Source organism: Carya illinoinensis, chromosome 5 (genome assembly GCF_018687715.1).
Source record: "Carya illinoinensis cultivar Pawnee chromosome 5, C.illinoinensisPawnee_v1, whole genome shotgun sequence".
In the NCBI taxonomy this organism is placed as follows: Eukaryota; Viridiplantae; Streptophyta; class Magnoliopsida; order Fagales; family Juglandaceae; genus Carya; species Carya illinoinensis.
In genome coordinates, this window is record NC_056756.1 from 3,504,310 (window position 1) to 3,528,461 (window position 24,152).

The 24,152-nt window shown below is 37.6% G+C and overlaps 2 protein-coding genes across 6 annotated transcripts; both read right to left on the reverse strand.

The window, feature by feature from the left end:
• Positions 1 to 381: 381 nt before the first annotated feature.
• LOC122310483 (LMBR1 domain-containing protein 2 homolog A-like) lies at positions 382 to 20,405 on the reverse strand. Of its 5 annotated transcripts, none has more exons than XM_043124365.1 (14): positions 19,187 to 19,612; positions 18,617 to 18,693; positions 17,508 to 17,666; positions 16,427 to 16,640; positions 7,650 to 7,736; positions 7,420 to 7,559; positions 6,908 to 6,988; positions 3,958 to 4,022; positions 3,307 to 3,422; positions 2,535 to 2,665; positions 2,335 to 2,422; positions 1,640 to 1,853; positions 1,410 to 1,516; positions 382 to 1,153 (listed from the first exon to the last, which is right to left on the reverse strand). In XM_043124365.1, the coding sequence occupies exons 1-14, from the start codon at positions 19,352 to 19,354 to the stop codon at positions 671 to 673; spliced, it is 2,130 nt and encodes a 709-aa protein (XP_042980299.1). In that variant the 5' UTR covers positions 19,355 to 19,612; the 3' UTR covers positions 382 to 670. The 5 variants fall into 5 exon arrangements, with proteins under 5 accessions (XP_042980299.1, XP_042980298.1, XP_042980301.1 ...); XM_043124364.1 differs by having other exon boundaries at positions 3,307 to 3,482; positions 19,187 to 19,611; XM_043124367.1 differs by having other exon boundaries at positions 3,307 to 3,482; positions 17,508 to 17,644; positions 19,187 to 19,253.
• Positions 20,406 to 21,172: 767 nt separating this feature from the next.
• LOC122310487 (14-3-3 protein 2-like) lies at positions 21,173 to 23,587 on the reverse strand. The gene is made up of 4 exons (XM_043124371.1): positions 23,059 to 23,587; positions 22,397 to 22,519; positions 21,666 to 21,782; positions 21,173 to 21,590 (listed from the first exon to the last, which is right to left on the reverse strand). The coding sequence occupies exons 1-4, from the start codon at positions 23,539 to 23,541 to the stop codon at positions 21,540 to 21,542; spliced, it is 774 nt and encodes a 257-aa protein (XP_042980305.1). The 5' UTR covers positions 23,542 to 23,587; the 3' UTR covers positions 21,173 to 21,539.
• Between the last annotated feature and the right edge of the window lie 565 nt (positions 23,588 to 24,152).

The window sequence follows — 24,152 nt, forward strand, 5'->3', positions numbered from 1 at the left end:
TCTCTCTCTTCTCTTTTTTAATTGAAAAATTTTATGTAGAGTCATTTTTGTAGACTTCTTTATACATTCCAGTGATATAATTGATTGTGTATTAAAAAAAATTAATCCAGCCAATCATATCAGTGGAGTGCGCAGATAGTGCGCAAAAATAACTGTATATAGCATTACTCTTTTCCAACTTCACAATGGAACAGCCATTCAAGAAACTCTTGGGCGTATGAAATTGAAGGCAAGGCAACCATTGAGTCGTGGAAACATTTTTATTTAGAGTCGTAATGGAAACTCGTTCACAAATCACGTTGATTCCCCAAGACGGGGGGAAAGAGATGGATGTCAATGTCTATGTCATGTCCAACTCCTCGAAATTTTGTGCCCGAAAGCTGTCCTCAAAGAGAGTTCTATTGCTTGGTCGGGGAAAAGAGACCCGTGCAGTACAGAGTTGCTTCCATTGGTTACAATGGAGTATTTTCTTTCTTTTACATTGCCATTCACAATCAATTAGTAATGTATGTGTGTGGTTTCTGCTTGTAGAGAATTCTATACTCTACAGGTGATACTGGTCACGAGAAAATTTGTCAAACAGTTCACCTAAAACACATCTCCAGAGGGTGGTGTTTACACAAAAATGTGATTCCTATTTTCTTAATGTTTCTGCTTACTGTGTAGGAGACTATCTGGACGGTGACATCTTCTCGATGTCCATGATATTATCATAGAGATAATCATCATCATCATCATCATCTTTACTCAAACGTCTATGGTTTATGGTTGGCTGTTTCAATCTCTGAAATATTTCCTCCAGGGATTCCGATGAGGAAACATGTGACTCGAGTTTAGTTTCTCGAAGCTGCCGTAAAGGAATGAATCTATTAGCACCAATGTTGGACTTGAAATTTTGAAAGCCAGTCTTCATGGCTTCCCACTTGGACGTTAGTCCAGATGATGGTCCTGCTTCTGCTATTTGAGTTTTGCTTGCATCAGCAGTTGAGGAGGTGACATTTTTCTCGAAATCCTTTTTGTCGTGGTCCCTTGTGGTGGTGTGCTTCTTGTTGACTGTTTTTCTGCTCCTGCCAAATGGATCGTCCTCCTTCAAAGGTTTTAGTTGACCACCCTTTCCGACATCAGTTGCTTTCAATTCAGGGGCAACTTTATCCTGAATATGATTTTGCAAGTAACCAACATTATGAGAGAGAGAGAGAGAGAGAGAGAGAGAGAGAGAGAGAGAGAGAGAGAGAGAGAGAGAGAGAGAGAGAGAGAGAGAGAGAACATTAGTCCAAAAGAGGCATGTTTACAATATTGGTGGCAGTAGTCTGTATAGAAAACATAAGAAATGGATGAATATATCATTTTTGGAACACTGGTTCAATAAGAAGGGAAAAAAAGGCAGTGGTAGCTGATGATTTACATACCATACTACTGCTTCCAGATTCAAGGCTAATACTACTATTGTTGAAATTCCTTGCCAACGGAATAACATGCTCGGCGACTTTATGCCCTCGCTCAAGCCCAGACCGTTCTGAGAAGAAAACAAATTAAATTATTACATTTCTGATCACTAAAATTTATAATTTTATGGCACTGTTGACTCAAGTATTCGATCACATATGCACAAGAGACAATACATTTGTTGTCTGCTCACCTTTCTGCAAAATAATTACTCCTGATGGATCAAATCCATCAGTATCATCTGACTCATTCTGAAACTTGAATATCTTCCAGTTCCCACAATATTCAATCACCCGGTCAAAAAAATTGGTAGCAATTAACAGGGTGTATACAACCATAATAAGGGGGTAGATTTTATTAAATCCTTTTCCAAAGAAAGGGACAGCATCATCGATATTTCCCATTCTCTGCACATGAAAAATAATTTGAAACTTTGAGTAAAATAGTCAGCCTGGAGAGAGAGAGTCATATTGCAATGTTTCTACATAACAATTCACAATGATTTGTCACCTAGTTGGGTACTCGTGTTCTAACCAACTAGATGCAACATATATGAAGATAAGAAAGAAGCATTATGTTCTCCAAAATTATTGTGTAACATAATAACTATAACTCAAAGTAACTTCTTATGTAACAAAAGGACCCTGAGAAATTCTTATGTCCTCCAGGCCTCATTAGATTTTTGGCCCATGTAGCAATTACTTGGCGCATTTTTTTACTTAACTTTAATGCAGGAAAAAAAAATCTAAACAAAGAACCATTGAAAAACAATTTCCTTTATCCTCAAGCTTTATCACAGCAATTTTTTCATCACATGTATGAGAAGATGACATCTATGGGAATATGAGAAGCCATTTGTGAAGTATGCACACAACAGCAGAGAAAGACCTGTTCAAAAAGAGTTTTTTCATCTCCATCAAGACGAATGAGATTGAGAAAGTTGTATGAAATTGGAGGGGCATATCGTGCAACCATCCTGGCAGACATGTTAAAGTAAGATCTAATTACTGATTCCTCCCAAAGAGAAAACTCATAAAATGAAATTTATCAAGTGGCAAAACATAAAAAGGAAATAAGGTAAGACTTACGAGCATATCATAAGCAAGTTGACTGAGCTTGTTTGCCTGGGTGTCAGTGAGTAAAACATCAGCATTCCAATTTTAAACAAGGAATAATATGTGCACATGCACATATACATCAGAGGAATGAAAGCAGCTACCTGCAAAAAAGAATAAACCATGATGAAACAATAAATTTTCAAGATTAGACATAACCCTATTGGAGTGCAATGACAATATTAATGACCACTGTCTTCATTTTGATTATCTACATGGTGCATATTGATTTTAAGGAAATTGACATAGACACCAATTCTCACTCTCAAATTTCCTTGGGGTTGCAGGCACAAAGAAATGAGAAGATTTAGGCTTGTCTACAAGAGTTATACCTAACAAATAAATATGGAAATGGCACATTTTTCAATTTCGTAAATATATGATTCTGCAAACAATAAAATAAGCCCATCTTTCATCAGGATTATGACACAGACAATATAGTATTGATGAAAGAAGAAGAAATGACATAACTGTATCGAGCTTTGATATCCTATTATGTGACTTAAATGACATGGTTTACTTATGACTACCACCTGTAATCTAATATAGCGTAACTCACAGTAATTACTTATTATCAGAGAGAAAAATGTTTGATGGAATATTCATGAGGGAAGAAGTAAAAAGTACTCAATCAAAATTACCAAGTCAATATTCCTGAATATTATGTTATGAATATTTAAAACATTCGGAAGAAAGAGCACTTCTCCAGAAAAGGTATTATTCCACCCTTCAAAAATACATTTACCTGCACAAATACCTCCTGCCTTTTGACAGCATTTATGAGAATAGAGAAGAGAGACAAATCAACTCCACTGGGCAGTATAGTAGCCTCAGCTAAAATAATTGCAGCAGAGATGCAACCTAATATGATTGCCAAAAGTTTCTTAAGTTGCTTCTGTAGGATACACCGCCACATCAACTCTGCAAAGAGTTACCAATTACTTTCTATGAACAGGTTTATTTTATAAAAAGAACTTTTTTTTTTATAAAAAGAACTTTTTTTTTTATAAAAAGAACTTTTTTTTTGGGTAAGCAAAAGAAATCGTAGATTTGATTAGTTAATTGATGCACTAATATCATTAGAATTATTTTTACTCCCCCACATAATTTATCATGCAAAATAAATACCTTCATCGCATTTCATATTCAGAATCATTCCTAGAATGCCAACCGATTAACACAATTTCACTTTTCATATTATAATTAATGTTTCCTACTTTTATAGCAAAAAAGGCTCAATTTCCAGTGCAAAATGCATATCCATCCTTGGAGAAATCTATGCCTTCCTCCCATTCCAAAAGACCACACATGTATTGAAATCATATACACACATAGTGATAATATTCAGATTCGACTACATTGCTTATCAAAAAGAAAATTAGATTCTGGTAATTACCAGTCATATCAAGAAGAGAACCTAGTGTGCCCATGTGTTCAGGCCTAAAGCTTGAAATATATTTCCTGAAAAATTAAAATATTGATAACTGTTATCAAGAAAAGACAGCAAGAAGCTATGACACATTTAAAGAAAAGGTGCCAAGTTCTACTACTAATGGTGCAACTAATTTCTTTCTGTAATTGTGTACTTCAGATAATTGATTCCAATATGTGATGAGCTATAAAGATAAGCATGGATTTTAAATATAATATAAAATCTTGTAAATTATTATGTGTGAAGCCAAGCAAAATCAAATGCAAGTGTTAAAGACTTTACTATTCTGCTTTGAGGCCATCTCTGTGTTAAAGGTGAATTTGGACAAATTAGAGCTGGTGCCAATTGGGGAAATCTCTAATATTCGCCACCTAGCGAGAACGATGGGGTGTAAGATTTCTTCATTCCCTATGACTTACTTGGGACTTCCTTTAGGGAGTGCCTCGAGGGCGCCCACGGTTTGGGATTCAGTAATCGAAAAAGTAGAGAGGAGATTGGCAGGGTGGAAGAAGTTGTACTTGTCAAAGGGAGGAAGGATTACATTGATAAAGAGTACACTCTCAAACTTACCTACCTATTCCTTATCTCTTTTCCCAATACAAGCAAGTGTGGCGGTTCGTATTGAGAAGCTCCAACGCGATTTCTTGTGGGGGGGCTTGGGAGAGGAGTTCAAGTTCCACTTGGTTAAGCGGGAGTAGGTCTGTCGTCCTATTTCAGGGGGAGGCTTGGGAGTTCGAAACCTAAGGACTTTCAATCGTGCGCTTTTAGGCAAATGGCTGTGGAGATTTTCCAAAAAACATGAATCTCTATCGAAATTGGTGGTTGAGAAGAAGTATGGTGCTCTATGGGGGGAGTGGTGTACTAGAGAAGTAAGGGAAGCTTATGGAGTGGGATTATGGAAACATATAAGAAGAGGATGGGGGGTTTTTAACCGTCATGTAAAGCTTTGTGTGGGCTCGGAATCAAGGATCAAATCCTGGAGCGATGTATGGTGTGCTAGTAGGGCTTTGAAATATGTGTACCCTCCCTTGTTTCAGTTGGCTAGAGATAAGGAGGCTTCAGTGGCAGACGTCATGGAGTTAGAGGGGGGCCAGATTCTTTGGGACATTAATTTTAGTAGGGCTGCACAAGATTGGGAAGTAAGTATTTTCGCAGACTTCTATAGCCTTTTATACTCCATAAGACCAAATAGCCAGCAAGAGGATGTGTTGTGGTGGACTATAACAGACAAAGGTAATTTTTCAGTTCGATCTTTCTATAAGGCCCTCACCAATGAGCCCGCTTCTCTATGTCCCTGGAGAAAAATATGGAGAAATAAGGCTCCTCCCAAAGTATCCTTCTTTGTTTGGACTGCCTCCCTGGGAAAGATACTTACTACAGATAATTTGAGGAAAATGAGGATTATTATCGCAGACTGGTATTTATGTGCAGAAGAGGGGGAGAGTCGATAGACCATCTCCTTTTACACTGTGATACGGTAAGGGTCCTCTGGAATGAGGTATTCTCGCGACTGGATATGGCTTGGGTAATACCTAAAACAGTGGAGGCGGCGCTGGCCAGCTGGTCAAATATAAGGGGCAGAAAACCAATTAAAGCTATTTGGAAGATGATCCCTCTATGCATTATGTGGTGCGTATGGTAGGAGCGAAACGAAAGGACCTTCGAGGACCAAGAAAGATCAGTGGAGGAGCTTAAACTTTTATTTTTTAGAACTCTTTGTAACTGGGCAATTGCTATGGACTTTAATGGCATGGTCATGCATGATTTTCTTATCTCTAATGTGCCTACCTAGTTCGGGCGTTAGAGTTGTAATACTGGCTTTGCCATTGATCAATACAATTTGTTTATTTATCAAAAAAAAATCTTGTAAATTTGAAACACAAGATGTAACTCAATAAAAGGGCCAATAAAGAATAAAATGAAGAAAATCTAGAATCAACTTCTCCAAATAGACTTCACATTGATGCATGGACGCATGTAGGATTGATGCATTGAAGTAAAGAAAAACTTTACTTTTCAACTATTGATTCATTCACAAATAAGTCTTGTATGAGTCTGTTGATATGTGTATAATATTAGGAATCAAGGTGCATCTACACTTGTTTATTCCTAAGAATACCAAGAGTCAGAAAAAGACGAGAGAACTCTCTGAGATTTTTTTTTTCAATTTCCTAAGATGGCTGATGGCTACAGCTTATTATCTATAGAAAATCTTCTACAAAAACCTGATAAAAACATACATAAAAAACCTTGTGCACCTGGAGTCTACGCTTATCAGAAAGTGAAAACTCTTAAACAATCTATTCCTTGCCACTTTATTTCAACCTCCTCAGTTCATCTATGATCACGCAACATGAACAAATCAACTTCCAGTATCTAATAGCATTGTAGGTTTTATAGCCAATTTGTAAACTTCCTCTAGGACTTCAACCACAAAATACTCAAAAAACAGCTCTCAACCTGAACCCATTCATCTAGTTCTGTATTATGAGTGAACCTTCTTTCCAACCAGCCCAAAGAAAAAGGCAAGGAAATTGACTTCTGAGAGAGCTGCTTTCACCTTGTTAATTACCTAACGAGAGAGTATGCATCTTCACATAGAATTCAATTCACAGTCTCCAACTAGCAACAGTGACATACAGAAAACATGAAATAAGTAACATTATGGCCTTAAAAATGGCTATTTAGAAAGAAGAATGTAATATTTTCAGAAACAAGTAATGGTGCAGCACGCTTTCGTATGCGTGAATCCAAAATTTTTGAGTCATGCAGATAAGCAACCAAATTCCTAGAATCAGAGATGCTGGTCCAATTATTACTTATTGTGGCATTCATACATGTTGAATCTGTTAAGAATAGAAGAAGGCATGTGTAAGACTTAATAAAGTGAAAAACAAGTGGATTTGGAGCAAACCATCCCGTGGCATTCCGGTGCTCATAATTTTTTACAGTATCTTCCAGCTGAAGGGCTTCCAAGACAAAGTTCATATATTCACTGTAAAAAAAATGAAAGTTAACTTCTATTACCACTAGAAAATATTGGAAATCTTAATACAGTAGCAGTATTGTCTGGTGCATATAGTTTCTCAAAATGAAAAAAAAAAATACGATACTGTGAATTCAGACCTGTGCTCTTTTCTTACATTCATAATGCAGTTGATATAATTACTAAAGACAGGGAAGATCTCTAGAATAAAAAAGTGTTCTGATCCATTGTATGAATGGGGGATGCAGCTCTAGGGCAAGGAAAGGAAAAAAGAAACAGACAGGAAAATATGCAATTAAAAGACATGATAGAACAAAAAAAGCCACAATTTCCATCTGGCATTTGTATGCATGCTTACACATAAACTCCTGGGTTAAACCTTAAAAACTCTACTAAGCCAGAGCATATGAGATCTGAAACTTGTCAACCCATTCAACTACCTTCTACATCGGTAATATTCCTCTCGAGCTCCACGAAGTTGACGCCTTAGTGTTGCCATTGTTTTCTCATCAGTATCATAGTCCATATCATTCTCTCCTAATCTTCCACCTTGAGGTTTGAAGGAAGGATCTTCTTTTAACTGGAACACAGAATATTTTATATTAGATAAAAGAAAACAAAAAATTTAGTTCAAGGGATACCTGAATGAATATAAAAGAAGTAGAACTACCATATGAAGGAGCATATTATCAATGATATTCATGTAGGGTCTCAAAGGATCACGCTTGGACATTTGCTTAGACGTTGCCTGAGCAATCTGGATGCTCCCAAAAATTATGTGAGGGAAAAAAGGGATAAAATATTAATAAAAAATTATCTTAGGTTTCAACTATTCATGTCTCGTATGATGATATGATAGGAATAACAAGGTAAGATAAATCTCAGAGAACAATACCAATTTATCTCTCTTCAGAGTACCAAACAAGAAACAAGTAGTGTAGAATACTGCATAATTCCATATATTTTATAAGAAAACAAACAGTTAAAGGGCTGGCCAGCTGGATGTGGTATTTAAAAGTTGAAAACACATCAATATAATGATCATGATGAGGGCCATGAATAAATAGTGGAAGTAATGTAAGATATGAAAGTGGCTGATCATCATAAATAGGGCTGTTCATACGGGCCGGATTTTATCCGGCCCGATCCGGAATCCGGGTTATCCGGATTCCAATTACGGGTTTCGGCCCGGATTTGATCCGGGCCGAAACCCATAGTCTAAAAACCGGATATATCCGGTCCAGACCCGGGTATGGAATCCGGGTTCCGTATTCATAACCCAGTATAACCGGATTTGTATAAAATGCAAAAAAAAAACCTTCTTCCCCATTTGCATTCTGTGACCCCAAACCTCTCTCTCTCTCTCTCTCTCTCTCTCTCTCTCTCTCTCTCTCTCTCAAAACCTACGAAACCCTAGCCGCCGCCGTGGTGATCTCGATGGTTACTTGATGGAGAGGAGCAGCAGATTCGAGTGCACTCTCTCACCGATGGCTTGTGGAAGCTCAGCTTTGAGAATCATCTCTCCATCCGAGCCTTCTAAACCCGGTAGTTAGTTCTCACTTGTCCAGAAATTTTTGTGCTACTAAATAAGAGTTTTTGGTTGGATTTTATCTGACCCTTTTGGTTTTTTTGTCTCTCCTCTGCAGCTAAAGTCCAGTAGCTTCACGTGTACGAGTTCAACAAGCGTGATCGTGGAAGCCCTGCCTACCTACGATTGAGCCATAAATCGGTCAATGCCTGGTAATTTTCGGTATGGTTCTCTTCCTCTATTCCTTATTTTCAGCAACTTGAGGAAGAAAGAAACTTTTTTGGCATATTTGGTGTGTTTATTCTTTGTTTTAGTTGTTTTAATTTGGTGTTCTGATTGGATTTGTTATGTTAGAACTTTGGTTGGTATGGATCCATGGGTCTTTGACTAGCCTTCTTTCTTTGTTCATTTTTTTTTTTAGTTTCTGATTAGGAAGTTTGGTTGGATCTGGTTGCTTTGATGATTAGATTTCTGGATTTTTTTTCTTTAATTTTCTGTGGGTATGTATGAAACATAAACGATTTTGTGTTTTTTTTTTTTTTTTTTTGTTTTTGTTTTGGGGTCAGTTAGTGTTCTCCGAATGGCAAATGAAAATGTTAACACGAGTTTATTTCTGTGTTGAAGTCACCATTTTGAGCAAAACAAAAGGTTGTAATACTTTGACTGTGTTAAGGAAATGTTAACACGAGTAATTGTGTTGAGGGTCAAATAGATCATGTTTGAATGTTTGATAAGTATTTTTATGGGTTAGATCTGTTTACTTGAACAAAGGAAAATTTAATAGAGGAAATAAGGGATCTGGTTTCTCGTAGGGGGAAGAGGAAGGGAATTGGGTAGAGCTTTCGGGGTGTTTGAGGCAATCTTTCAAATAGGGGAGAGGGGGAAAAAACTAAGCAATCCAAATGATGACGTCCTCTATGCAGGGTGACCTTAAAAGTGTTTAGAGAACCCATTGTTCCTTGAAAATTAATCATGTCTATTTTGTGTCTGTTGGTAATATTCATTCTGTTTACTTTCCAATTATGATATTTTTTAAGTTTCTCATTTGCTATTAGTTAGTAACCTTCTTGGATAAGCTGGCGGGGCATGCATGCCATTGGTATCTAGTCTTTTAATATTGGCAAGTGCATCTATTTGTGTCTACATACGAAGTCCAGAAAATTTTAGGGGCCAATGCATGTAAGGTTCGTGTGCCTATAGGAGAATTACATCCATTTCTAGGTTCTGTTGCTTATAGTTGCAAAGATATGTTCATTATCAGCTTCTCGGATATATGATTTTCAGTCTCATATAACTGGCAAAAGAACATAGACCATATTGTAGTTTTTTTGTGTCTTAACACGGTAGTAGTTCTTAAAATCTCAAATGCCTTCTATTTTTAATTATTTGACAGGAAGAAGACGGAGTATGTTAGCAGAGGTCTTGTTTGTGAGTAGTCAGGCAAGTTTTGAGAATTGGTAAATATATTTTGAGGGTGGTTCTGGCATTTGGATATCAATTGTCTGTCTCAAGGGCAACTTACTGGTCAAGTTGGTTCCCCACATTCTATTGTCTTTCTTATTCTCTACAGGCTAAGGACCAAGAGCTGATTTTTTCAATCCAAATGACGATTTTCAACCTTTGAACAGATTTTTTCTCTCCATGACTTGTGGTAATCTATTAGTTTCCCCAATTTAATAGGGTTTGTAGGATGTGTTGCTTTTAGATTTATGCCATTTTCATTCTATTTTGTTTTTGCAGGATCACGTTCATGCCAATCGCTTTGAAGTTGCTATTTGGTGTGGAAATTAAATTTCAGATTTTGTAATTCATATATTGTAATTTAGTATTTCGTAATGTAATGTATAAATAACAAATAATATAATATGTAGTGGATTGTTTTTGGTTTTACATGCATTTTCATTGAGAGGCAAATTAAGTGGAATTTTGATATTGGAGTTGATATTTTTCAACCTCTAAAGTGCAGTCAAATTTATTCTTTTGTTTTCTATAAAAGAATATTTAGGCTTTTAGGATTTTATATAGGTTTATTTTATTTTATTTTATTTTTTTCAAATTGGGAAAAAAAAAAAAAAAAAAAACCCGGGTTCAATCCGGAACCCGGAATCCGGGTTTTGAAAACCCGGATTTATCCGGGTTCCGGCCCGTTTCTGACCCGGGCTAACCCGGTCCGGGTTCCGGTTTGGGTCTATCCTGGGTCGGAACCCGGATGAACAGGCCTAATCATAAATAAAGGAGATATTGGACATCTTACTCAAAAAATATTTCTATGAACCTATTAGGATATAACTTACATGATTGCATTTCTTCCTACTTATCAACTTAAGCTTCTTGGATAAGTTGGGATGTAAGCATCAGAGCAGGAGTTCCGATGTTTGATTTTCAAGACCTGCCCCCGGTTGAAAAACTCCATGTGTTAAGCCAACACAATTAGATGTGTCAAGGTTACATTTGGAGCTTCCTAGGAATCATTACTGTTAGAATATATTGTCTATAATGTGTTTGTATAAGGGTATATGGGTCTCTTGTATTTAGGGTATATATATACACTTGTATGTACATTGTGAATAATAAGAAAAACAGAGTATTTTTTCCTCAAATATCGTCTACATGGTATCAGAGCACGATTCTCACGAATCTGAGTTCTGTATGGTTTGAGAGTACTTTTCGGGTGCAGTTTGTGAGCTCACCGTGCTCCCCGGCGTGTTTCCGTGTGGTTTCCGTGCTCGTCAGCGCCGTGTGGTGGTTTTGAAGCACTTCCGGCCACTTTCCGGCATCATCTCCGGTACTAGACACTAGGGGTGAACTCGCCGGCGATTTTTGTGGGTACCGAGCTTGGTTGCCGTCGTCTTCAGCCACTGCAAGGGGTCACCGTCGTCGATCCAGTACCGTTTGGTTGCAGGTAAGCTCGTATTCCAGTTCTGGAATAGGTATAACCCTGAACCTGTATAAGGTTTTTTATTCCAGGTTGTAATAAAACCCGTTTGGTAACATGGATAGCTTAAACCTATCCTGGGTTAGGATTGGCTTATCCGACACAGATCCAAACGAGCCTGACGACCCGATCCGAGATAGACCCACATCGGCCATATACCGGCCGAAACAGACCCGATACAGAGCCGATTTCGGCCGATACAGTCCGGTTCCGGCCACTTTCAGGCCAATACATATCGGTTCCGAACCGGTACAACACTTTTTTGACCGGTTCAGATGTGTTTCACCCGATACAGGCCCGAGATTTGGGTTTTTAATCTGGATTTCCACTTTTCCAGGTTGTATTTTCCAGTTTTTCGTCCATATTTCATGTTTTTTTATGTGAAATCTTTGTTTCTAAGTGGATTGTTGTGATATCTTGGTATCTTTTCCATGGCAACTAAATTTGAGTCAATGTCACTTGCACCAAATATTAGTATGCCTATGACTTCGGTGAAGTTAAATGGAAAGAATTACATGTTGTGGTCAAGATCCGTTGCAATGTTTTTGAAAGGCAAGGGTCTGCGTCATACTCATCTGATTGATCCAATTCCTGCTTCAACTAGTTCTACATTTGCTCAATGGAAGCAGGAAGATGCTCAAATATTATCTATGATGTTGACTAGTATTGAACCTAGTATCTGTTCAAGTTTAATACATTTTGACACTGCTCAAGAGGTGTGGGGGCATCTCAAACAGATGTATTCAAGTGCTGGAAACATAACTCGTATTTATGAGTTGTGTAAACAATTCTTCATGTTGGAACAGAATGCTTTGGGCCTGGAAGAATATTATTCTCAAGTGATGGGCATATGTGAAGAACTCAAAATATATCAACCCATCACTTCTGATGTTCCAAGTATGCTAAAACAACGAGAAGATTTTAATATTGTTCGTTTTCTTGTTGGCTTAAAACCGGAGTATGAGTCAGTACATTTTCAAATTTTGGCAAGTCCACAGCTTCCCTCATTTCCTGATATATTTTCCCGACTTCAGCGAGCTACATTGTCTTCTGATCAGAGTAATGAGAGATCTGCTTTAACTGCTTCCTATGTTGCTCCTGCTGGGCGTGGAGGTCGGAGTGGTAGAGGTGCAAGTGGGGGTGCACGTGGGGGACGTGATACCAGAGATAATCGCACTCGAGGTCGTGAATCTCGTAAGTGCACCCATTGTGGTCGCACTAACCACTCAGTGGATTATTGTTGGGATCTACATGGTAGACCATCTGGGTCTGCTAATCAAGCCACTTTCCAAGATGATCCACAGTCAACGAGCTCCAACCCATCTTCAGATATGATTAGTATATCAAAGGATGAGTATGAGCGGTTTTTGGGTCACACAGGGGCTTCATCTTCCACAGCTACTCTTACCCACTCAGGTATAGCATCCGCATGTCTTGTCTCATCCACTCAAAGTCCATGGATCATTGATTCAGGAGCTAATGAACATTTGACCAGTTTGTCTTCTGCCTTGTCTAAGTTAAATACTGTACCATCTGTAAAGAGTGTCACTCTTGCTAATGGTTCTCTTACTAAAGTTACAGGCATTGGATCCACTAAACTCACTGACTCCATATCCTTGTCATCTGTCCTACATGCTCTGAGTTTTCCTTTTAGTTTGTTGTCTATTAGTAAGATTACTCAAAATCTACAATGTTCAGTGACTTTTTATCTCTCTTCATGTGTTTTTCAGGATCTCAAGATGGGGAACAAGATTGGTACGGGGCATGAAGCTGGTGGTTTGTATTACCTTGATGTTCAACAATCACCCACTCGAGCCCTTACAACCCCCTCATCATCTGCTTTTGAATGGCACTGTCGCCTAGGTCATCCCTCACTTTCTCTTTTGAAGTGTCAAATTAGGAACTTGGGAAGTGTGTCTCCCTTTTCTTGTGAAGCGTGTCAACTTAGTAAACACCATCGTGTGTCTTTTGTTCCTCGTATTGATAAACGAGCGTCAAGTCCTTTTGAATTGGTTCACTCTGATATATAGGGACCAATCAACATTGAATCAAACAAGTGTCAATATTTTGTTACATTTGTTGATGACTACTCTCGTGTGACATGGTTGTTTTTTATGAAGGCCAAATCTGAACTTCTTTCCATATTTCAAGTGTTCTGGAAACAAATTAAAACTCAATTTAACAAAAAGGTTCAGATTTTGCGTTCTGATAATGCTAGAGAATATCTATCTAGTGCCTTTGCTTCTTACCTAAGTGACAAAGGAATTGTTCATCAAACATCATGTTCATATACACCCCAACAGAATGGGGTGGCTGAACGCAAAAACCGGCATTTGTTAGATGTAACCCGAGCACTATTGCTACATATGCATGTTCCTAAACGGTTTTGGAGTGATGGTGTTCTTACTGTTTGTCATCTTATTAATCGTATGCCTTCATTAGTTCTTAATGGTTCATCTCCCTTCTCAGTCTTGTTTCCATCATCTTCACCTTTTTCTCTTCCGCCAAAAATCTTTGGATGTGTTTGCTTTGTTCATAACCTTGGTCCAGGCTTTGATAAACTTGACCCCCGTTCTACCAAGTGTCTCTTTGTTGGTTATTCCCGGACTCAAAAAGGATATCGCTGCTATAGTCCTGTTCTTAGACGCTATTTCACGATTGCTGATGTTACTTTCTTTGAGTCCATACCCTATTTTTCAAATACATCTTCGAGTGTTGAGTGTAATCCTCTACCATTACCTACTCTTACATTATCTCCCTCACACTCACCCAACCTTACCCAACCTTCCCTAGTTCCTTTACAGGTTTACTCACGTCGCTTGCGGCCGCCGGCTCCCATGCCCCAACCAGTCGTGCCTCCATCTTCAGATCCTAAGTTGCCCAATACTTCGGACTCTCTACCTATTGCTCTTCGCAGAGATAAACGTTCTTGTGTTACTCAACATCCTATTAGTCAATTTGTTTCATATCATGCCTTATCCCCTTCATTCTCATGTTTTACATCTCAAGTTTCAAAACTCTCTATTCCTAAGACACTTCAAGATGCATTATCTGATCCGGGATGGAAGACAGCTATGGAAAATGAAATGGATGCTTTTCATCATAACGGCACATGGGATCTTGTTCCACTACCACCTAGTAAACAACTTGTTGGCTGTAAATGGGTATACACTATCAAATTTCATCCTAATGGTTCTGTAGAACGACAAAAAGCCCGCTTGGTTGCAAAGGGCTACACTCAAACCTATGGCATTGACTACGAAGAGACGTTCTCTCCAGTTGCCAAAATCTCTTCTGTTCGAGTGCTAATCTCTCTTGCTGCTAATTTAGACTGGCCCTTATTTCAGCTGGATGTAAAAAATGTATTCCTCCATGGCGACTTGCATGAGGAAGTTTATAAGGAGCAACCACCTGGGTTTGTTGCTCAGGGGGAGTATCGAGGTACTGTATGCAGGTTGAAAAATGCATTATACGGTTTGAAACAATCTCCTCGAGCATGGTTTGGAAGGTTCTCTGATGCTGTATTGACATTTGGTCTTCACAGATGCCAAACAGATCACTCGGTATTTCACTTGCATAGTGATGCAGGTCACATCTTGTTGGTTGTATACGTGGATGATATTGTAATTGCTGGGAGTGACTCTGCTGGAATTATTAGACTAAAACAATTTTTACATGATCAGTTTCAGACGAAAGACTTGGGCAAGCTTAGCTATTTCCTTGGAATTGAAGTCAATAGATCTAAAGAGGGCATCAACCTATCTCAGAGGAAATATGTACTTGATCTTTTGGAAGAAACCGGCATGTTGGGTGCACGACCTATTGACACCCCTATGGATCCCAATCGTAAATTCTTGAAAGAAGAAGGGGAGTTGTTTAGAGATCCAGGTATGTATCAAAGACTTGTTGGGAAATTGAACTATCTTACCATCACTAGATCAGACATTTCTTATGCAGTGAGTGTATTGAGTCAGTTTTTACAAACGCCTAGGATCTCACATTGGGATGCTTTAATTCATATTCTTCGTTATCTCAAGCAAGCACCTGGCCTTGGAATACTATATCGACCAAATGGACATCTTAGAGTTGAAGCATTTTCAGATGCTGATTGGGCAGGATCTCCTTCAGATAGAAGATCTACTACGGGATATTGTACTTTTGTAGGAGGTAACTTGGTTACATGGAAGAGTAAGAAACAAACAGTAGTAGCTCGTTCTAGTGCAGAAGCTGAATACAAGGCAATGGCACATACTACTAGTGAGCTGACATGGTTACAACACTTTCTTCAAGAGATTGGGTTTCCAGCTCCTATCCCTTTCCAGCTATTTTGTGATAATCAAGCTGCACTGCATATTGCCTCTAACCCCGTGTTTCATGAGAGGACTAAACATATAGAGATTGATTGTCACTTCATTAGAGATAAGATACTAAGTGGTGACATTGCTACACCTTTTGTGAAGTCCGCAAATCAACTCGCAGATGTGTTTACTAAATCCTTGTGTTGGAGTCGATTAAAACCTATTTGTTTCAAGCTAGGTTTATATGATGTATATGCCCCAGCTTGAGGGGGAGTGTTAGAATATATTGTCTATAATGTGTTTGTATAAGGGTATATGGGTCTCTTGTATTTAGGGTATATATATAAACTTGTATGTACACTGTGAATAATAAGAAAAACAGAGTATTTTTTCCTCAAATATCGTCTACAATTACAAATGCCAAGAACTTCTCCCTCAGGTGCTATGCATCAAGCTCTCATTCACCAACCTCCTATGGATGTAAAGTGTAACAATCTACCCAACTCATATGCCTAACTTCCTCAAACATAAACGCAGATTAACCTCGAGAACTTCAGGTCAAACTAGCAAAAGTCATTCTCTGAAAATAACTAATGGAAACAAGAATTTTTGGAGAAAATCAAAGTCTGCATGGCAATGATATGAACCTGCCAAATAAATTTTTGACGTTGAAGGATTACACTTACTACAATAGCATTTGAAAACTCTTGATGAGCATCATCGAGTTTCAAGGCCGTTTTTGCAATTTTATGTGTCAGAACCTTTCGGCGAGCAGTCCAATCTGAATTTCTCCAAATGCCCTTTGGAATTTCACTCAAACCAAAGCCAAGAAGAAATGCACCAGTAACAAGTCCAAAAGTATTTGAGCAAGCCATGGCAAAACCCAGAATACCACCACTCCTGCAAGATACCTCCATTTAGAAATGCGCCAAAAGAGAAAACAAGAAAAGAAAAAACGAAAGATTGAAAGGAAGAAAAAAGTGATCTGTAGACAAGAAAAGTAGGCACTCATAGTGTTTAGAAAAGGCAAAACAGAGATCAAGGCATTGAAACTTGTGTAAAAAGAGAAAAGATTTCAGCTTCTCAATTGATGCCCGCCAAATGAATATGCACCAAACCTTTGAATGCCGAGATTCCAAATTCCATAATCATCTCAGATGCAATCTTAAAAAATGACAATAAATATTCTTCATGATGCCTGTCATGTAAGGCCAAAGGCATGTTGCGTGCCTATTGTGCCTATTAAAAACAAGACTGAGGTTGAATGGAAGTTTTACTAGGGGCGTAAGATATAATTTTATTAATCAAACAAAAAACTCAAGCATGCTTCACAGATGCCTTGGCCAATCAAAAATGGTAAGCAAAATCATGTATCTTATTCAATCATGGCATATCAAAGTTTCAGCTGACTTTCAGAATGAAATCAAAGCAAGAAACTAGTATTAAAAATGGTTTTACTGGTTCCTGTCCAATGGCATTTTCCTTGGGGCCTCAGGTGTTGGTTCCTGAGATTGTCTCTATTCTCATACTGCTGCTCTACCAGGTTTGTGTGACCTAACTATGACCATTTTCTGATGACGCAATTTAAACGTCTAATTTCTTGAAATAAAGGTCATGTGTGAAAAGTTAAAACCAATTTGTCTCTTTTTTGAAAAGAAAAGGGACATCGTAGCAAAATTAATAGAATGGCATTACAAAATAAGGCACACAGTCAAACAAAGAGATAAATAACGACAATACTAATAGTTATCAAGGTAAGAAGCAAACCAGTTTTTCTGTAAAAGAACGAGTAGTATAAGACCAAAAAGTCCAATGGCACCAAGGCAGAGGTAAAAGACTAAGTTTGTGTGTATGCTAGTCTTTAATCTTTCTGTCACAGTGAAGTCCCCAGCATCTTCATAACCCTGAATAGTGGGCACCACAACCCTGCTTAGAGAAATAATTATATAAATCTATGAGAATAAATACTTTATCTTAGCTAAAAATTATCATAAGCCCCCAGAAGACACTATCCTTACACGGCTAAAGCAACTTCAGAGCAAAGCGATAAACATCATAGAGCTTATGGTTGAACAGAATTATAACACTGCAAATACAAACTCAACCAAACAAGCTTTATCTCCACTAATCTATAGCCACATTCATCAACTAATTAGAGTTTGGCTATCCTATCAAAGGTTATACTCTTCATCGTCACTTTCTTTTCTATATCCCTCTTCACTACTTCTAACCATTTGGCCTTTCTCTGGTTCTTTCCAAACCTGCAAATTGAATCATAGCACTAGTTGTCATCAGTGCAGTTATAGGTGATATTACATGACTAAACCATCTTAGGTGACCATCTCTCATCCTTTTAACAATAGGTATCACCTTCATCATTGAACTAGAAATATCTTCAATTTTAATTATATGTTTCTGTTTTTTCACTCGTCCATCTCCACATTCACATAGACTCAAAGATGAACTCTCTTGGCTTCTGCAAAAGCAAGCAATGATAAACAAAATATAGACTGAGTTGTTCAACATCATTTATCAAAAATAAAGAGCTAAATTGTCTTAAAAGTTACCACAAAAGCATTTTCAAAACATGCAATTAAGTAAAGGAATTATTATTTTTTGATAAGTTAAGGAATTATGGAGCAAGTAGATGATATACAAAACAATCTAAGGAATTCTACGAGCATGAAAGTTTACAAGAAAGGAAGAACCTTACCAGATACTAAAAAATACAATCACTAGATTTTGAATAAGACGATTTCGTAATGAAGAAGCCAAGTTGAGATGAAGGAGGTTGTCCTTTAACATATGAACTTGGAAAATAAATAAACGTAAGAGGATAAAAGATTTTTAAAAACACATTACAATAATTGGCTTACCAAGTAAGCAAAAAAGTACTCCAATATGACAAGCTCCAAAAAAAGGATATCCCTCCATTATGGTGGTGCATTATAGTCTGCATGATAAAAACAAAAAGTCAAGTTGCATTCATCTAACCAATCAAACCTGCAGCCAATTTAATTACAAAACAGTACACATCACGCTGTTAGAAATGTTTGAGTCCAACAATGAGCATAACAACAACAGCTGTAAGTAGTAAAAGTACCTCACGGATACCCTCGAAGCTATTTTTGATGAGGTAATAAAAAGGAAACCAAGAAAGAGAAGTGAAGGAGATATAATACCATGATCAAAATAAATACTCTTTAATCTGCGTTCTCACACAAATGTGGATCAAAAAGTAATAAAAATCGGTAGAAATGCCTGATGTGCACTCGTTCCTCGAATGACATGATCATCATCATCATCATGCCGTCAGAGATGTATGTTACATATACAAGGCGAAGGGGACATTTAGGCTTAAGTGCAAATAGTTAGAAAATCATCACAAAGACAAGATGAAAAACCAGCAAATAGTTATATACGGGCGAATGGTATGAAGTAATTACCGTCCAAATGTCGGCGGGGACGAGAATAATGATGGAGATAGAGCAGAACCAGGTGTATCCGACGGTGAAGAGAACGTAAAGGGGGACGTCGGGTCCGGCGAAATATTTCAAGGTGATGGCCACCATGCCCAGAGTTAAAGGCAGCGATATGAGATAGAAAACCCACATTGTTCCTGTTTTCGTTTTTCTAGTTTTCTCTTTCTACTAGATTGTATTTTCGCATGTTCGTGTCTCTTTCAGCTTCTGGCTTCGGGAGAGCAGAAAGGAGAGAGGAGGAACAGATGACATATGTAAAGAGCGAGTTTTTTGTTGTTGAACGCTTTGGTTTCAAGTAAATGAAAGGAAGAACCGGTCAAAAGGAGCTTTCGCTGGACGCTAAAATTCAGGAATGTTACGTACAGTCGTTGGAATTGTAAACACTGCATAATTACTTTAAAAAAGAATAAAGTCTATAATTAAAAAATTAATTTTTTTTTTCATGTAAATCCCATATTAATTCATTTTTTTCAAAGCGACTATACGCCGCTTGCATAACCACGACTGCAAATATCATTTCTCTTCACTGGAGGCTAAAATTAAGCACAACATAACTGTGAATGGACCTCCGTCACACATTCCCACCAATTTCTTCAAGAAAACAAAACATCTTATTGCCAATGAAATTATGATTATAAATTTAATTTTGCAAAAATAATTGTTATAATAATAATTATTATTATAATCAAACTCGACATTGAAGCTTCCAATCACAGCCACTTAAGATGGAGACCCACGATCGATGAAAAACACCAACTGATATGCCAGTGTCTACGTATGCCAACATGAACATCCATTTAAGAAAAGGAACACGTAAGTCAATAGGATTGAAAATGACAAAATGTTAAATGGAAAACACGTAAGTGTCTTTATAGAGAGTCTTTTGCTTTGGTTTTGCATCAAAAGCACTAAAATTTTAAATTCATTCCCAATTGCTTCATAAGAATCCATAACAAGCAGAAAAGGGGTCAAATACCGTAGTTTTACGTTACCGAAGAAATTGAGCAAGGTATTAAGGTACTGTGGTTGGGCTCACAACTGCTCTTTGTGGTTGTGACCATTGGTGTTTTATAGGGAAGGCTTGATGGGTTTATGGATAAATGGGTGGCGACAACTCAAAGAGATAGGGAGAAGTGGGCAAATTTAGTGCATGTTGAGATTGTTTATAGTTTTAGGAATTTTAATTTATAATTTACATACTAAATTCTATTATTAAAAAATTATTTATTACTAATTAATTATATGTTTAAAATACTTTCAAAATGTTACATTTGTTTAAAAATAAAATAAAAATACTTTTTAAAATAGAAATGACAATTATTTAAAATTTTAAAGATTATGTGAATATCCTTGAAAGTTATAATTATTTAAAAATTATATAAATATTTTCTAGCCAGCCTATTTAAATTTTGAATCATATTCTTTATTATCCAAAAATATACGAGACTTTTTCTTAAATATATTTTATAACTTATTTAAGATTAAAAATATTTTAATATGTAATACCTTACCAACATAATTTTTTTATTAAAGAATTTTCAAGTCTATTTTAAACTCTTTTATAAGACTCCAACTGCAACCTGCCAACCCCAAACAGAACTTTTAATATACAGAGAAAACGATGGAGATGGCTCCTCCACCGCTTTTGCCTCATTAAATTCTATCCACTTGAACAACGTTATCAAAATAAGCGAGTTGCCACTCACTTTTACCCTTCCAGACTTCTGTGGCGAACGAACATCCAAGCCGTCATTTTTGACCCTTGAGGACGACTACCGGTGCGGCCTTTAGCAGGGATGCTTTTGCAGTCAGCTCCACTCCCAAGGACGATGAAATCTTTTTGGGAAATACTATTCCCAAACCAAAAACAAAGCACCGACACAGAATTTACAATTTTACAGTCTGAATTAAACAAAAAAGATGGGGACAATTTATACAGACAACATGGCAGGTTAGAAAAATAAAATGTGATAAAACGACAAAACCAACCAAATACATAGGTTTTGAAGGGAATTCCGTTTCCAGGGATAACATTATCTGTCAAACATTACCCAGGAGCGCTGGTCCTTCCATAATCAAAAGTAAGTAATTAAACATAGAGATTCTGAGAGACTTCAACTGTAAATGGAAAGGAAAGCCACAGAAAGGCTCAACGATAAAAATAAGACACTTTTCACACATCTAGTATGAATTCTACGATTCACAAATCAAGGCATGAGGCATGCAACACCTCAGAGTCCCGTAAATAATGGGACCTAGCAACTTCTCCAATTAAAAACAGAGGACAAGCACAATAATTAATCTTAGAGGAGAAACTTCACTTCTCCTGCTCACTTGGGGATTCTTTGATCTCCTCCGTACCGTCATCCTGGATACATGCAAGCAAATTATAGGTGATTGCTATAGAAAGAAGAAACACACTGATCACAGTTAAGGATCAAACCTGCATATCTGAAGTCCACAAAGTGAGATTATCACGAAGAAGCTGCATTATCAAAGTGCTATCCTTGTACGAATCCTCTCCCAGCGTATCCAGCTCAGCGATGGCTTCGTCAAAAGCCTAATTACGATACAAAGGATCATAAATATTAAAAGAGGAAAACACAACTCGTAATCCATCCAAAAGTGAAACAGAAGATAAATCCAATCAAACAAACCATTGCGTCAACCAGTGAATATTCAAGGTTTTTCGTTTAATATCTTTTCTTGAGTTAACTGAAATTTTGATTCAGTTATTGGATGAGCTAATCTCTGAAATATTCAAGGAGAAGACCCTTAGCTTCTAAAAGGTTGAATTATACACCTAGCACTTACGATTTTTAAGTTGTGCAAAATGCATGTTAGTGAGAAAGGGACAAGGAAAGGAAAAAGAGACCACAAATTCTGTTCTAACACTACTTTTTTTTTTTGATAAGTAATTCTGTTCTAACACTACTTAAAATCCTTACTTAGGGCACCTGACCAAAGAAGTGCACCCAACATAAGATTCAGTTCGATGGATGTAGTTAATACTTTTTTTATCAGTGGGGATTAGTTAATATAATAACAATTCCAATTTCTGTGGACCCAGTCTGGAATTGAGTTTAGGAGATTCTGGGCCAAGTAAACACAGAATAACAGTAAGACAGCCTAACAAACATATGGACGTATAATTTCGAAGTACAGTTCACTTACCTGTTTTGCAAGGCCGCAAGCCCGGTCAGGAGAGTTCAAAATCTCATAATAAAACACGGAGAAGTTCAGAGCCAGTCCTAGCCGGATGGGATGAGTTGGAGCCAGCTCGGAATTTGCAATATCCTGCAAACAACATGTCAACACAGACACGGTGAAGTTCCATTTCATTGCAAGACTAGAACTAGTGAAGATATCAGAGGTAGATCTCTAAAGTTCGCTCCGTTAGAAGAAAGGAAGGATCCCAAAGAATGGATCCAACATTAATACAAGAAGTACCGCAGATTCAAACGCAAAAAAGGTTGAGAGAACTTCTTTTTCTTTTGTTAAGTAAATATTAATGACGGGAACTACCTTCTATACACAAATCTACACCAAGAATTACGTACACCACTAAAAAATTAATATATCAGCATGCGCCCAGTCCTAACACTCTAGCGCTGGTGATGAAGAAATATAGCAAGCACCGTATGTCCAATAAGACAATAAAATAAATTTAGCACCAGCAACAAATGAGTTTATGTTATTGGTTTTTTAATTCGGAACCAAAAATTCCAATAACAGCAATCCACATGTTATAATGACTGGATATGACACGATTATTCAAGACAAATAACAGAAAACCAGTAATATTCAAAATGAATGCAACCGAAAACAGATCGAACCTGAGCAGCTTTGTAGGCGGTGAGAGTACTCTCGGCGGCCTCTTTGCGGTCGTTGCCGGTCTTGAACTCGGCCAAGTACCTCTGGTAATCGCCCCTCATCTTCAGATAAAAGACCTTGGATTCGCCAGTGGATGCAGAGGGAACGAGGTTGGAGTCGAGCAGGTTGAGAATGCCACCGCAGATGGAGGAGAGCTCGGACTCGATCTTGGCACGGTAGTCGCGAATAGCGGAAACGTGGTCGGAGTTGCCGCGGCTCTCCTCCTTCTGTTCGATGGAGGAGACGATCCGCCAGGAGGCGCGGCGGGAGCCGGCAGCGTTCTTATAGGCTACGGAGAAGAGGTTGCGCTCCTCCGGGGTGAGTTCATCGGAACCCGAGAGAGAAACGAGACTCTTCATGAAGTCCACCATTTCGTCGTAGCGCTCGGCCTGCTCGGCGAGTTTCGCCAGGTACACAATTTGCTCGCGGGATGGGGGAGTCGCCATTTGGGGGAAAACTGGGTCAGATCGGGGATTGTTTGCTTTGGGAACGAGGGCTCTGTGAAATTCGGCTTTTATAGATAAGATATTCTTTGTTATCCAACCGTCTATTGTGATCCAACGGTTTTGAATGTAAAATGCAAAGGTGAAAAATTGAAATAGATTTATAAATTACTTTATTATTAATTCTTCTACTTGAGGACTGTTTTCAAAACACACTGATTTTCAAGCAGAACTTTTTTTTATTATATAAATCATATATGTGATTTTTTTTATTAATGTAAGGAAAATATTAAACCAAATAAGGACGATTTAAAGAATAATATTGACATTTTCATTTTTTATTTATTTATCCATCTTGTTTGCTATGTTCCTTTTCTTTCTGTACGTTAGCGCGTGCGAGTCACCTGCGGCTTGACGTAGACAGTTGGTGTAGTTGAAGGATCTCCGAGGCCAAGCCAACGACACCAAAATGAGTAGTAGGAGGATCTTATAAGAGAAATGATATTTGTAATTGTGATTGTGTAAATGATGTATAGTCATTTTGAAAAAAATAAATTAATATGAGATCCACATGAAAAAAAAATAACTTTTTAATCGTAGACTTTATTCTTTTT

What these genes read in the sequence shown, in the direction of transcription:
- LOC122310487 (XM_043124371.1), bottom strand. Translation starts at nt 23,541, where the DNA reads ATGGCGACTCCCCCATCCCGCGAGCAAATTGTGTACCTGGCGAAACTC. An exon ending in CCGCCTACAAAGCTGCTCAG is followed by an intron (nt 22,520 to 23,058) that starts GTTCGATCTGTT and finishes TGTTGTTTGCAG; the next exon opens with GATATTGCAAATTCCGAGCT. An exon ending in CTTGCGGCCTTGCAAAACAG is followed by an intron (nt 21,783 to 22,396) that starts GTAAGTGAACTG and finishes TATCGTAATTAG; the next exon opens with GCTTTTGACGAAGCCATCGC.
- LOC122310483 (XM_043124364.1), bottom strand. Translation starts at nt 19,354, where the DNA reads ATGTGGGTTTTCTATCTCATATCGCTGCCTTTAACTCTGGGCATGGTG. An exon ending in TCCCCGCCGACATTTGGACG is followed by an intron (nt 18,694 to 19,186) that starts GTAATTACTTCA and finishes TTTATCATGCAG; the next exon opens with ACTATAATGCACCACCATAA. An exon ending in GGCAGGAGGTATTTGTGCAG is followed by an intron (nt 2,666 to 3,306) that starts GTAAATGTATTT and finishes TCTTTTTTGCAG; the next exon opens with GTAGCTGCTTTCATTCCTCT.